Source organism: Leptopilina heterotoma, unplaced genomic scaffold (assembly GCF_015476425.1).
Source record: "Leptopilina heterotoma isolate Lh14 unplaced genomic scaffold, ASM1547642v1 Lhet_11, whole genome shotgun sequence".
NCBI classification, from domain to species: Eukaryota; Metazoa; Arthropoda; class Insecta; order Hymenoptera; family Figitidae; genus Leptopilina; species Leptopilina heterotoma.
Window position 1 is genome coordinate 1,151,868 of NW_025110829.1, and position 15,017 is coordinate 1,166,884.

Here is a 15,017-nt window from a genome sequence, read left to right on the forward strand (position 1 = left end):
GGAAAAGCTGACTGCTAACCGTAGTTAGAAGTTTCAACCGATTCATGCGAAACGCTTATCGTTGAAAGACCAGCTGCGCATGGAGAGAACGATAAACGTTGGATGCATTTGCACATCGTTTATTTGGCCTTTGAAACAACAAGCAAATACATTCTATAGTTACGTGAATGTATTGATGTCGAGTATTCCTAGTGTATGCCCCGTGTGTGTATTTTTATTTGTAAATGTGATCACACGTACAAGAGTTTGAAAATAATAATGTGACAAGTGGAAATATATATATATATAAAATCGGTTGACGATTACTCGCAGTCAAGTGGCTTGCTCCAGTGAATGACTGCTGTTGACGTAATGACGACAGGATTCGTTTCGTTTTTTTCCCAACGAGCGAGAACATTAATTCGCAACAATTACAAAATACTAGTTTACAATTTCCATTCAATTTATTTACTTGTTTGCTATATTATATTTTTTTTACAAATACAAATTACAGACGAACATAATTTATATTTCGTATTAATCAAGAATGATCTTATTTTGGAACAGAAACTTTATTTAACGATTAATATAGAAGAAATTCATTGGACAAAAATCTATGTTAGTTCGAAAAGCGTTATTGAAATGTTTTAAGAAACGTTTCATGTTCGACAAATAAGGTTCCAAAACATTTTAAGAACATGGATGTTCAATTAATGTTCTAGAACACTTTTCGACTGAAATGAAACATTCTAAAACTGTATATTGGTTAAAGTAGGAATTGATCGAACTTATTGTAGTAGCGGAGCTTTGCAGTAAAGAACATCCAAATAGCAAGAATAAATTTGTAAATTTGTAACAGCAGTTTCAGGTGCAAGAACTACAGATAAAGGATACATTCTGATGCAAATCGGACGTCTCCCCAAAAAGAAGGTTTCGAATCAGAAGTAACTATCGCAGTCGAGAGCATGGTTGAGAAATGTTTCGAAAATTAACTTTCAAGATCCGCGATTTGGATTACCTTACCCAGGAAGATGAAGCCCAGAAAATACTGGAACAAAAGCTCATAAAGTTCACAGTTCTTGTCACCAATCAAACTAGAGTTTAAGAATCTAAAAACACTGATATGGAATATTTCATAAGAAATATTTGCAGAGTTCGAATGGAATACTATGCATATGTAACTGTAATATTTCAGAAATGGGAGTATGGAATATTCAAGCAACGCGAATAAAAAAATTTCTTGCTTTTGTGTTGCTTTAAAATATAAAAACACCAAATAATCTATTTTTCACTTTGTAGTGTTTGTAATAGTATTTTTTTCCCCAAAAAAAAGTAAAACAATTCCAATTTCCGAAGATTTTAAAACTCCCATCAATTGTCAAATATCTATGTATATACATAAATATTAGAGTCAAAGTGAAAATATTTATTATATTTTCTGATACAATCGCCATTATCTGAAATCTTGTTTCGAAGAATGGAAATGTAATCTGAAATAGATTTTGTTTTGACTGAATATCAATAATAAAATCAATATGAAAGCAATTTGCAGAAAACTGTCCTCTTACAAAATAAACTGCGTTTCACTTGTTCCCCTTCTCCACCCCCCCCTCTTTTCGCGTAAAATGTCATTTTGAATACGCGGATATGAAAGAGAGCGAATGCTTCTCGTATTTCTCATGGAAAAGCAATCAGAGAATGTGGATAAAATAAATGGCTTTACGCTATGCCGCACGCGGTATATCAAATTCGATACACTGATGGAAAACACATGATTAAACGGGTTAACTGTCCAATTACACGACGGTTTTCGGTTCACGAGGCACATATACAACAAAATTGTATTAAAAAAAAGAAAAAAATTTTTTTAGACGCTACTGTAGCTGAAAAACATAAATATAGAGTTGATTAATTTCATCTTTCATATGAACACTCAGCTCTTGTGGCTCACTATATAAATTCAAAGTGTGGGTGAATTCTGCCTGCTTTTTTATGGATATAATAAATATAAACGCGGCTTTAGGAGCCAAATGTATTCTTTCTTTTTACATTTTCATCATTCGCGATATATACGTTTTGTTTCCAATGCTCACTCGATACAGTATTGGTATTATAGTTGTACAATGCAATGTATATACAGTGGACGGGAAAAAGGTGAGAAAGTATATATATATATTCGAATCGAGTAAATTTTATGATCTCCAGTTTTAGCAGAAACACACGTTTTCCGTTCGCTTAGAAACAATCGTAACATTTTATTTTCGCCTTTATATCGTGTATTCAATAGTTTAAAAATGGTTTTTTATAATTCATATTATTTTCACAGGATATATTTTTTATGTACTAGATTATAATTTGCACTCTATTACAAAAGAAATATTTGAGTTTTGAAAAAAATATTCCGAGTCCTTTTGATGTCAATTTCTTTCTTTTCAGATCTTAGAAAACTAACAAGTTCTATAAAAATTCTTTAAAACCTTTTAAATTTGTGAAACGAAAAATACAATTTTGATAATTATTAGTTCATAAAACATAGGTATTTGAGTCACATAAAAATTTTTCTACAACTTAACCAGTTTCTGTCAAGAATCTGGGTAAGTTTGCAGCACTAAATTGATAAGCAAGCTTAACTGAGATATAAAAATATTTTCTGTATAGAACAAATTTGAAAAAAGAGAAAAATACTTACATCAATTTGAAGATTTGGATGATCGAATGCAATCATTTTTTTACTTTCATTTGGTTGATATCTGTAGAATTCATAAGTTCCTCGGTACCATTTGAGTGTGAAAAGTGGTGTATTCTCTGGATGATAATGACAACGTAAAATCGCCTCGTTGCCATTTTCAATTATCGCTGGAATCACTTCCAAACTGACGTTCATCAGGCATCTTACACCTAGAAGAGAAAATGAGAACAGAAGGGACACATTAGTTTCTAGTGTGGCATCATTAGTCAGTCGTTAGTTTTAGTTGGTAAAACATACAACTATAGCGCGCGCCATGTGCACGCGTCAGCGAGAAATTGCAATTGCAGCAAATGACAGTTCTAGGACCCCAAACCATCCTCTTTCACTTTCCCTCCCTCCCAGAGTGCCGTCCCCCTCTCGCATTCGTGAGATCCGTTTTAACCAACATGTAACCTCAGCAAACAGTAACTTGCACTCCTTTTCCTATTGAATTCCGCAAACGCAGCTATAGTTACTGGATTATTGACGTTTCCGTACCGACACGGCGCTTTAATCACATGCGAATTAGGCCGTGATTGGTGAGGCTCATGTAAACAGTACTAGGTCAATAAAACTTTACGGTGATCGTATTTGTGTTTATTTATCGGTTTTATACAGGTCTGTTTGTTTAAGAAAAAAATCCCCGTTACTATTCAATTTACAACTTTGTTTAACAATGTACAAATCAAAGTATTAATGTTCGCTTTTCACATTTAAGAAAACTTATTAATAAAGTTAATGCAGTAGAATGGAGAAAATTTATTTATTTATTTATTCATAATAAACGATACAAGGCCTTTCGTACAATAAGTACTGTTACAATCTAAGTAAAGTAAACAGTTCAATAGTCTTTACTAAACGCTAGGCAAGCTCATAAATGACCAGTACCGAATTTCAGAGCAATCTGTTGAATATTTCCCAAATAACATTCAAGTTTGTGAACATTGTCGGAGCGTCTCACAGTGGGGCAAAAACCTTATTTTTTCGACAACAATCTGTCATCACGTTAATTTTAAATGAAAATATATGAAACTTGGGTACACTAACTTATCAAATACTGCAGAATTTGAATCTATTGCCCCTTTTTAAAAATATAAAGTGATCGCTGAAGAGCCATTAACTAAATATGGGGAATTTTATTAAAAAATCATAAAACTGTCTTTTAGATCTATAAAACTGTTTTCAAATAAACAAAAAACCTCTTTTGATGAAACTTTTTATTAGTGCTCGTGTGTTTTTAAATACAATTCCAAAATTTATTTTTCAAAATTCAAAATGGTGAATCCAATATGACGACATAAAATACACATCCGTTTTGGTCCAGCACGTGTATATTTTTTCATAACCTCAAAAAACATGTCAAATTTGTTGTGGTATACGAATTTTTTGAACATTTTTAAAATTAAAGCATTTTGATGAAATTTTGTATCTATGGATTTTTGTGGTCTTTGATTACGAATCTGAAGTCAGATTTTAAAAATCCAAAATGGCGGACGAAATATTTAAAAATTGATAGATTTTGATGAAACTTGGTATCTAAGGGTTTTTGAGGTCACTGATTACGAATATGAAGTCAGATTTTCAAAATTAAAAATTCATAAAAATCAAACAGATTTTTAATTACTCGTCCGACATTTTGAATTTTGAAAATCTTCCTTCATATTTGTAATCAGCGACCTCAAAAACCCCTAGATACGCACCGCAAGATGCTTCGCTTCGGAGGAGCTCCGGCAAATTCTTTATAGAAGTTTAAAAAAAATTATTTTTATAAATAAAATATGTCAAAATAAAGTTCAAAGTACCCTCTATATGTGCATTAATTTTAATTTTTAATTAAATTGAAATACTCCATAGTTTTCTCAGAAAAAATTCCTAAAATATCGACTTTTTTCAGCTTAACTGGATGTAACCCCTTTAGAGAAAACTTTGCGATTTCCACACTAGCATTTTTTTTTTTAAATTATAAACACATGAGATTGAATGAAATTAAAAAAAAACATTTTTAATGGAAATATTACAGTATCTGTGAATTTAACCTAAAATATTTTTTTTTGTTATTCTAAATCGTTTTAGTAAAAAATGAATAATAAATCACGAAATAAAATTTGTGAAAAAAATGATAAAATAGCACAGTAAGCCATATTGTTTTAGCCACTTTAAATGTTTCTGTAAATAAATCATTTTGGATAGCAGAAAACAAACAAACAAACAACAACGAGGATGAATTGAAAAAAGTACGTGTAAATGTTTTATGTACTGTTTTGCATTTTAAAGACTTTTAAATATGCATGAACAATTTTCTCACTATATTTTCAAGTATAGTAGTAAATTTCATCATGATTAAGATCAAAGAAAGAATTTAAGTAATCCGAAGAAAGGAATTTCACCCGTTGCACTTTGATTTTTGGGAAAATAAACTATTCAGGAAAATAAATTTAGAATTTTACTTGGGCATTTTCTCTCTACTAAATTATTTATTCCAGTATATATTATTTTCTTTCCCATCCACCCTGAAAAGTATTAACTACCCCAAGTAGCAGAATAGTTACAATGTTCATATATTTTTTAAAAAATTATAAAAAAAAACAAATATAATTTTTAAAGATGTTTAACTTTTTTGGATTGTTCTAATATAGTAAAAGATGTTATTTGTTTTTTAAAAAATCAATCCACATTTATTCAAACGATTATTCATGCCAAATGTGAAGCTTTTCGTCCATCGACGATGGACCTCTTCAGACAATATATGGAAACTGCAAATTATTATTATTTAACATAAGTTAACGGTTCATAAAAACAAAAAACAATACTGTTATTATATTCCATTATAGTAACATTATGTACATAACCTCAACTTACCAATGTGGATATCTTTCATCACATATATTATTCTAATAAAATTTTACAAAACAATCATCATATAAAAAATCCGTTTTTTGCATCCAAAACGTCCCTTTAAGGTTCTGAACAGGGAACAACACGTGCCTTGATATGACAGATACGTATATCGGTTAGTAAGTAGAGGAGAGAAAAAATCTGAATTTGATACATTTAAAAGGTTCAGTTGATAACTATATTCATAAATGGTAAAAAAGAAAACCACTATATCAATCAAATTTAAAATGAAAAACAACTTTATTTTTAAAGCATTAAAATTTGATAAAGTAAAAAGAAAATAATAAAAATTAATTTAAAAAACTTTAAAAAAAAAAAAATATTTTTAAACTTTTTTTTTTTAAACAAAAAAAGAAAGAAAAAAACAAATATATTCTGTACCTTTTTTTTCTTTGAAAAGGAAAAAAAATGAGAAATGGATAGGAGAAAATTGTGTCAAGCTATATAAATTTGAACCTTTTTTTATTGCGTACATTCTGTCAATGTTTCAGGTAAAAAAGAGAGGAATAATGTATGTAAAGGGTTCTTTTTTTGTAAAATTTACTTTTATTGAACAAATAGATTCTAAAAAGAGATCAAAGTATTACACTCAAAAATATAGTTTTGTATCATGACTTAATAATACTAGAAAATTATTATATTAAAGTCAAATTTTTTTAATATATTGTAATTATTATGTATTATAACAAATATTTCCTTCAAAAGACAAAATATTGCTCCCTATATTTAAGCACAAACTTTGTTCCTTTGTGATGTTGTTAACAATTTTGTCCATTTAATATTATCAATGTCTAGTTACGTTTATATAATTACACAATAATTAACATTTATGAAAATTCAATTTTGAAACGTTTCATTAATATTACAATATTCATCATTATTGTTAATTTTTAATTAATATTGTTGTTAATCCAAAATAGTGATTTTGATCGCTTTATATACAATATTATTTAAATGCAAATGAGTTACACGGCTTAAAGCAACGGACAGGGATTTCTTGCTAGGGACACATTGAAAGGGTTGGGTGGTTTTGCGTTGGTCAGAGGAAGCGTCGTAAAGTCTGGGTTTCACTAATTAGCTTTTTTTCCCCCCATCTGTGAGTAATTAGTCGCGAGAAAGCGTAATGGATCCAGTACTTTCTCTACAGTGAGAGAGGGCGAGTGCGGGTCTCGAGTTAAACGCGAGTTCATTACGCGATACGCAAAAGGACTTTGTAGAGAGGTGTACTCGAATCCAGGAAACACTCACCAAAACTTTCAGTTTGCTTTAGTCTACTAAGCTCTCCTTAATTTTAGTCGAAATAAAAAAAAATTCTTCCCCTTTTTTTAAAATCCAATTCCTCATTTTCGAGAAACTTAGAGAATTTCAAACATATTCGTTTTCTTTTCTGTAGAAAGAATGTTTACTTTTAAATTCAAAAAGCTTTTTGAACAGGAAAGAAAATTTACTAATCGTCAAGAAGAATTTCAGACATAATAATATAATTATAATAATTGATAATAATAATAATAAGAATCGCGGTTTTCACTAATGGTCAATCAAAATAACAATGAAAAAAATGATATGAACAAAAATGGTAAACAATACTCCAAGTGAGTACCTTGGAGCAATTGAACAATAAAACAATTAAAATTATTTTTATTTTCAATGTTTTTAAATTAAATTAATTAACCCGTTGACTGTCGCTGACGCATATGTGCGCAAAACTGAACTGGCCAAAAGTGGTTCATGACGCATATATGCGCAACCTAAAAAAGGTGATTAAAAACTTCTTAAATGTTCCTGAAACCGGTTACTCGGGGGTTTTCGAGGTCGCTGATTACGAATATGACATTCATTTTCCAAAATTCAAAATGTCGGATCCAATATGTCGGACAACAAAATAAAAAATCGGGCAAGTGCGAGTTGCACTCGCATTAAGATCGAGGGTTCCGTACACCAAAATAAAACTCATTTTTTATAAAAAAAATATATATAAGAAATATAATTGATTAATATTAACATATATAAACCTATTGAGCTGAAATTCGGTACACATATGTATTTTTATTACATATAGATTAAGATTCCTAAAAGTTCAAAAGGGGGAGAGAAAAGTGTCATTTTTTGCAATTTTTTCGTAAAAATTAAATTTCTTTCCCTCCTAGTTCGCAAATATGTCCGTCAATCGAGTTCGCTATATTTTTCCTGTAATCTACACTTGAAACTTAATATCCCTACCGAATTTCAGCTCACTAGGTTGAGATTTGTAAAAGTTAAGGGGGGGGACAGGGTCATTTTTTGCAATTTTTTCGAAAAAATTCAATTTCTTTCCCTTCTAGTTCCCAAATATCTCCACCAATCAGGTTCGCTATATTTTTCCTGTAATCTACACTTGAAACTTAATATCCCTACTGAATTTGAGCTCATAATGTTGAGATTTGTAGAAGTTAAGGGGGGGGGACAGGGTCATTTTTTGCAATTTTTTCGAAAAAATTCAATTTCTTTCCCTTCTAGTTCCCAAATATCTCCACCAATCAGGTTCGCTATATTTTTCCTGTAATCTACACTTGAAACTTAATATCCCTACTGAATTTTAGCTCATAATGTTGAGATTTGTAGAAGTTAAGGGGGGGGGACAGGGTCATTTTTTGCAATTTTTTCGAAAAAATTCAATTTCTTTCCCTTCTAGTTCCCAAATATCTCCACCAATCAGGTTCGCTATATTTTTCCTGTAATCTACACTTGAAACTTAATATCCCTACCGAATTTCAGCTCACTAGGTTGAGATTTGTAAAAGTTAAGGGGGGGGGACAGGGTCATTTTTTGCAATTTTTTCGAAAAAATTCAATTTCTTTCCCTTCTAGTTCCCAAATATCTCCACCAATCAGGTTCGCTATATTTTTCCTGTAATCTACACTTGAAACTTAATATCCCTACCGAATTTCAGCTCACTAGGTTGAGATTTGTAAAAGTTAAGGGGGGGGGACAGGGTCATTTTTTGCAATTTTTTCGAAAAAATTCAATTTCTTTCCCTTCTAGTTCCCAAATATCTCCACCAATCAGGTTCGCTATATTTTTCCTGTAATCTACACTTGAAACTTAATATCCCTACCGAATTTCAGCTCACTAGGTTGAGATTTGTAAAAGTTAAGGGGGGGGGACAGGGTCATTTTTTGCAATTTTTTCGAAAAAATTCAATTTCTTTCCCTCCTAGTTCGCAAATATGTCCGCCAATTGGGTTCGCTATATTTTTCCTGTAATCTGCATTTAAAACTGAAGATCCCTACCGAATTTCAGCTCACTAGGTTGAGATTTGTAAAAGTTAAGGGGGGGGGACAGCCCATTTTGCGTAGCTGGGACGGACACACGAGTGATTTCATAAGGGTTCCGTCAGTACACCTATGGTGTACGGAACCCTAAAAATTGATCAGATTGACTTGAAACGTAGTACTCGGGGGTTTTTGGGGTCGATGATTACGAATCTGACATCAGTTTTTCGAAATTCAAAATGGCGGATCCAAGATGGTAGAAATATTTTCAAAATTCGTCGAATTTGCTTGAAACTTGTTACTCGGGGGTTTTAAGGGTCGCTGATTACTAATCTAACATTAGTTTTCTAAAATTCAAAATAGCGGATCCAATATGGCGGATCCAATATGGCGGACGACAGAATAAAAAATTAATTATAATGGCTTGAAACTGAATACTCGGGGGTTTTTAGGGTCGCTGATTACGAATCTGTCTTTATTTTTTAGGGTATTTATCGAAATTTGATTTCATCAAAAATTATCATACTGATGTCAGATTAACCAGTTTCAAACAAATTCAATAAATTTAAAAAAATTTTCCGCCATATTGAACCAGATATTTTGAATTTTGAAAAACTGATTTCAGATTCGTAATCAGCGACCCTGAAAATCCCCAAGTATTCAGTTTCAAGACAATCTGATCAATTTTTTATTTCGTTGTCCGCCATATTGGATCCGCCATTTTGAATTTTGGAAAACTAATGTTAGATTTATAATCAGCGACCCTTAAAACTCCCGAGTAACAAGTTTCAAGCAAATTCGACGAATTTTGAAAAAATTTCCGCCATCTTGGATCCGCCATTTTGAATTTCGAAAAACTGATGTCAGATTCGTAATCAGCGACCCCAGAAACCTTAAGGTACCAAGTTTCATAAAAATCCATTAAAAATTTTTTCAACACACTTTTGGCCCAAACAGTGGAAATCTCGTTGACAGCCAAGGGGACAGGGTTGCCACGCAACCTGGAAACCTGGAAAACCTGGAAATGTCAGGGAATTTTTACAAACCTTGAAAAAACCTGGAAAAGTCAGGGAATTTTTATTGGAATCCTGGGACATTATTGTTTTCTAAAGTTATTGTGCTTATTCTTGAAATTTAATTTTTCTTTAATTCAATTTTCTTAATTCAAATTTCTTAATTCAATTTTAAAAGAGTTGCATTTACAATTTTTTTTCAAAATAATTCAATTATTTTCATAAATAATAAAAAAATGTATAGATTTACAATTATTATTTTCATAAATAATAAAACTCATCGCAAAATTTCAATTATTTTTAATGCAATTTTAATGGAATTTCTTGAAAAATGTATAATTATTCTTAAAAATTTTATTAAAATTCGTCAAAGAAATTAAATTATTTTCAAAAGTATAATAAAATTCTTCGCAAAAAGTCAATTATGGTCAAAAGTTTAAAAAATTTATCGTCAAAATTTCAATTATCTTTATAAATATTAAAATTTTTCTCCAAAATTCAATTATTTTCAAAACTTTTAATGAAATTCTTTTTAACAAATTCAATTTTTTTCAAAAATTTTCCTCCAGTCAATGATTTTCAATATCTACTATTTTAATAAAATTTTCCAAAAGAAATGAAATAATTAAAAATTTTTTTATAAATTTCTTCGCAATAATTCTATTATTTTCAAAAATATTCAATTTATGTTTACAGAGATTCAATTATTTTTATAAATATGTAATACAATTTTTTACAGGGATTCAATTATTATTTTCATAGATAATAAAACTCATAGCAGAATTTCAATTATTTTTGATACAATTTTAATCGAATTCCTCGAAAAATGTAATTATACTTAAAATTTTATTATAATTCGTCAAAAGAATTCAATTATTTAAAAATTTGTTAATAAAATTCTTTATGAGAATTTAATTTTGAGAAACATTCAATTATTCAATAAATTATTTATTTTTGTATTAAAAATAATTAGGTATTTAAAAAAAATATTATTAAAAAATTCTTCTCAAGAATTCAATTATTTTCAAAAGTAATAAAATTCTTAGCAGAAATTCAATTATGGTCAAAAGTTTAATAAAATTTATAGTCAAAATTTCAATTATTTTTATAAATATTAAAATTTTTCTCTAAAATTCAATTGAGGGCTCCAATCAAAGAACCGACGCTTCGCAATGTACTGTGCGTTTGCAAGCGTCGGTTCTTCGATCCGAGCCCTCAATTATTTTCAAAAACTTTTCTCAATTCAATGAAATTTTTTTTACAGAGATTTAATTATTTTTAATACATTTTAATCTAATTTCTCGAAAAATGAAATTGTTCTTAAAAATTTTATTGAAATTCGTCAAAAGAATTTTAATTACCTATTTAAAAATTTGTTGATAAAATTCTTTAAATGAGAGTTGAATTTTAAAAAACATTCAATTCTTCAATAAATTATTTCTTTTTGTATTTAAATAATTAAATTGTAGAATTTTCTAATAATAATTGATTCAAATATAAATTTCAGTTAAAACTTTAGATAATAATTGACTTTTGAAAAGCAGGTCTCAAATTGTAATCTTTGAATGTTTGAATTTTTCATACTTTTAACTTAAAATTGTGTAGATTTAATTTTTTTGTAATAGTTGAATTGAATTTTTTTAAAGTTATTTTAAGTTTTTATTTTCTAATATATATTTGATTGAAGAATTTCCGAATACCTGAATAATCGATGAAATTTCGTAAAATTGAATTGTAAACAGAAGGATTTGAAAATGTTGAAAGAAATTTTTAAGAAATTATTAATAATAATTAATTTACACTTTATAAAGAAGAATTTTAGTTAAAAATTGTGGAAAACAATAATTGAATTTAAATAATGAAAGTAATTTTGAATAAGTTACAGTAACAATATTCTTATAATAGGTAAAAAATGATGATTTTATCAGTCCAACATTTTTAATTATTATAAAATATGAAGATATCGATTGCTCCGAGTCGAAGACTCGGAGCAATCAATATCTTCATATTTTATAACAATTGTTTATAAGTTGTTTAATTTCAAAAAGGTTATAGAATTAAAAATTTTGTCAAATATAAATGTAGTTTTAAAAACCTGGAAAAATTCCGTTTTTTAACCTGGAAAACCTGGAAAAGTCCGTGAATTTGAAATGAGCAAAAGCGTGGCAACCCTGAATTATATTAATTAAATTTTTAAATTAAAGGTAAATTGTTTCTATTTCCATTCATATAGTATATTTTTTGTGTGGTACAATGAAACGTAACATTTAGAAGCATTTATAGGATAAGTTTATGTTCATACTTAGAGTACTGATAGAACATTAAGCAGTAAAATCTTTGTCCAGCCGTATAAGCGATTTGTTCTCTCAGCCTCCTTTTGACAGCAGCACTTTCAGAAAAGTAATAACTGAACGTATATATGTCTATATATATATATCGCGACTTTCGATAAGAGAGTAAATGGGAAAAGTTTATGCCGAAGTAGAATGAACCGCTATTGTATTCGCAATAAGGATCAAAAGTTCAACTTCAGTTTGTTTATACCGAATTGGACAAAACTTTGGAATAATTTCAAGAAAATCCCTTCTCAATATCCATCATTTTATACCTACTATATATTGAGCCAAAAAAAAAAATTTGTTAAGTCGTTTAAATAATGATTATACGTAAATTCATACTGGACAGTTTGATAAATGTCACTTAATTGAAAATGAAAATTCTTTTTGATTGTTATATTTTTTTTGTTTTCTTAATTAATTTTTGATGCTAAAAAATAATATACTCTCTAAATCGGAATAAGTGAAATTTCACTTATTTTAAGTGAATATTCACTTATTCCATGTTTCAAAACTCTTCCACGTAGAATAAGTGAATATTCACACATGAAATAAGTGAATTATATTCACTTATGAATAAGTGAATATTCAATTATAAGATAAGTGAATACTCAGACATTAAGAAGTGAATGTAAATAAATAATCAGGATCAATATTATATAAAAAAAATATTTATTTACTATCAACTATTTAACACTCTCTTCTCTTCTCATTATCAGTCTGAAACTTATAAACATAAATTTTTCAACTTTGTAAGCTAAATTCCCAAACGGTCACCCATCTTAATATTAACCGCAAACAATGTTGCTTAACTTTGATGATCAACGAGAAACACTACAATGCCACTTAATAAGTTGCCTTATACTCATAGAAAATTATTGGGTGATACTTATAAAGAGTTAGTTTATTGTGTTCTACTTTAACGTTTTGTTTAAGATTTCTCTTATTATATATGTATATAAATACTTAGTAAATAAAAAGTTAGTTATTAGATTACTGTTAATATAATATTTAACTGAATATTTTTAAAAAATTTTATTAAATTTTAAATGACAATTTTTATAATTAAATAAAATAAAAAATTTCTAATATATTAACTGAAATGATAAAAACATTGTTTTAAACATTTAAAAGTAGGTATAAATAATAAATTGTAATATAATGCGCAGATGAATTTCTTTTTTACTAAATATTTCACTTATACATAAGTGCGGATTTCACTTATTGATAAGTGAAAACAAGTTCACACATAAAAAAGTGAATATTTCACTTATGTATAAGTAGATTCTACTTATTAATAAGTGAGAAAAAGGTTCACACATAAAAAAGTGAAAATTTCACTTATTCAGATTTAGAGAGTATATGTTATAATAATAAGATATATATGGGTGATTCTCCAAAAACCGGTCACTTTTAAGTTGATAAAATTTTTTTTTTTAATGTTTAAAAATTGAACTTTCTTTTATTAATTACTATTCATTGGTATTTAAATAAACTATATTTGAAGTAGGTACGCTACAAAACTATTTAAAGTTTAAAAATATTAAAATTATTTAAATTTGACCAGGATCATTTTGAATTTTTTCACGTCGCTCTTTTTCGACATTGGTTTTTTTCTGTTTGTTTAATTATTCTTTTATGTTAGACAATCCATATCAACTATATTTATTTTAAATTACATTTATTAATAAACATAAGTTTTCGTGTAATTAGCACTTTTCGCGTAATTGAAATGAGATGTGAAAAGTAAACAGGAAAACTAACCTCATCAGAGGCGTAACATCGAGGGGCACTGAAATTCATATTTCTTCTATATAGGTATTATTAATTGAATTAAATGATTTATTTTTATTATTTTTAAAATTATATTTAAAAATATATGAACAGATTAGAAAAATTTTAACTTTATCACCTATTTTAAAAAAAGTTTTAGGCACGGGCACACTTTTTACTTGTTTCGCACCTACCACGTGCAAATGTTTTGACACGACAAAGGACTCCACGACAATGGAAATTTGTACAAAATCCATTAATACATATTTTAAACAAAAGTAAATAAAAAAATGGCTAGGTATACACTTTTGTCCTACTAAACTGTAAGCTTTCATCCGTTTTTTATTGATATTTATATTGAAATATTAAAGTTATGACAGCGCACGACAAAGGAATGAATAAAAATACGCAGTGTTTTTCTAGTGCTTTTTCTTAAAAATATGAAAAATATAATTTATTTTCCAATTTCTCTTGAAGATTTGAAAAGTGACATGTTTTTTCTTTAATTTCCAATTAATTTTGATATAAAAAGTGCACGTCTTATAGTTTATTTATACACGTTTATCCTTTGTCGTGCCAGCATGGAGATTTTTAAAGACACTTATATTTTAATAATTATCAATAACTATATTGATGTATTAAAAAATTTCATCGATAAAAATTGAAGCTTTTGAGTTAATCTTTCATAATATTTATTGAATAATTAAAGATAGTTCTTTTTTTATAAGTAATAGTACTTTAAAGTTTGGTACTCAGAGGTAAAGACATATTAAATTGCTGTTTTCCAGCTGTTAAATGTTGTTTTCCACTAAATTTGTGTTAAAAAATTATCGTTTTTTATAAAGGGTATAATAAGTGATGTTTAAATAATATGTTTGTCCAATGTTAATATTTAAATGTTAAGTTGTTTAGAAGATATAATTCAAAGACATGAAATTGCCCACTTTCAGGAGAATCACCCATATATGTTACGGTCATTGTTGATTATTGGGCATTGTCGACAATGCCCGGGCAAAGTCGACAATGCCCACAGTCACTGGAC

At 28.4% G+C, this 15,017-nt stretch overlaps 1 protein-coding gene across 3 annotated transcripts in view; it reads right to left on the minus strand.

Moving 5' to 3' along the window:
* Positions 1 to 15,017, minus strand: part of LOC122503860 (MFS-type transporter clz9-like) — a 253,319-nt gene that overhangs the window by 44,756 nt on the left and 193,546 nt on the right. For all 3 annotated transcript variants that reach the window (XM_043614618.1, XM_043614627.1, XM_043614615.1), the window contains exon 2: positions 2,669 to 2,877. In XM_043614618.1, the coding sequence (XP_043470553.1) occupies positions 2,669 to 2,877 (209 nt within the window). The remainder of the gene's footprint in view (positions 1 to 2,668; positions 2,878 to 15,017) is intronic.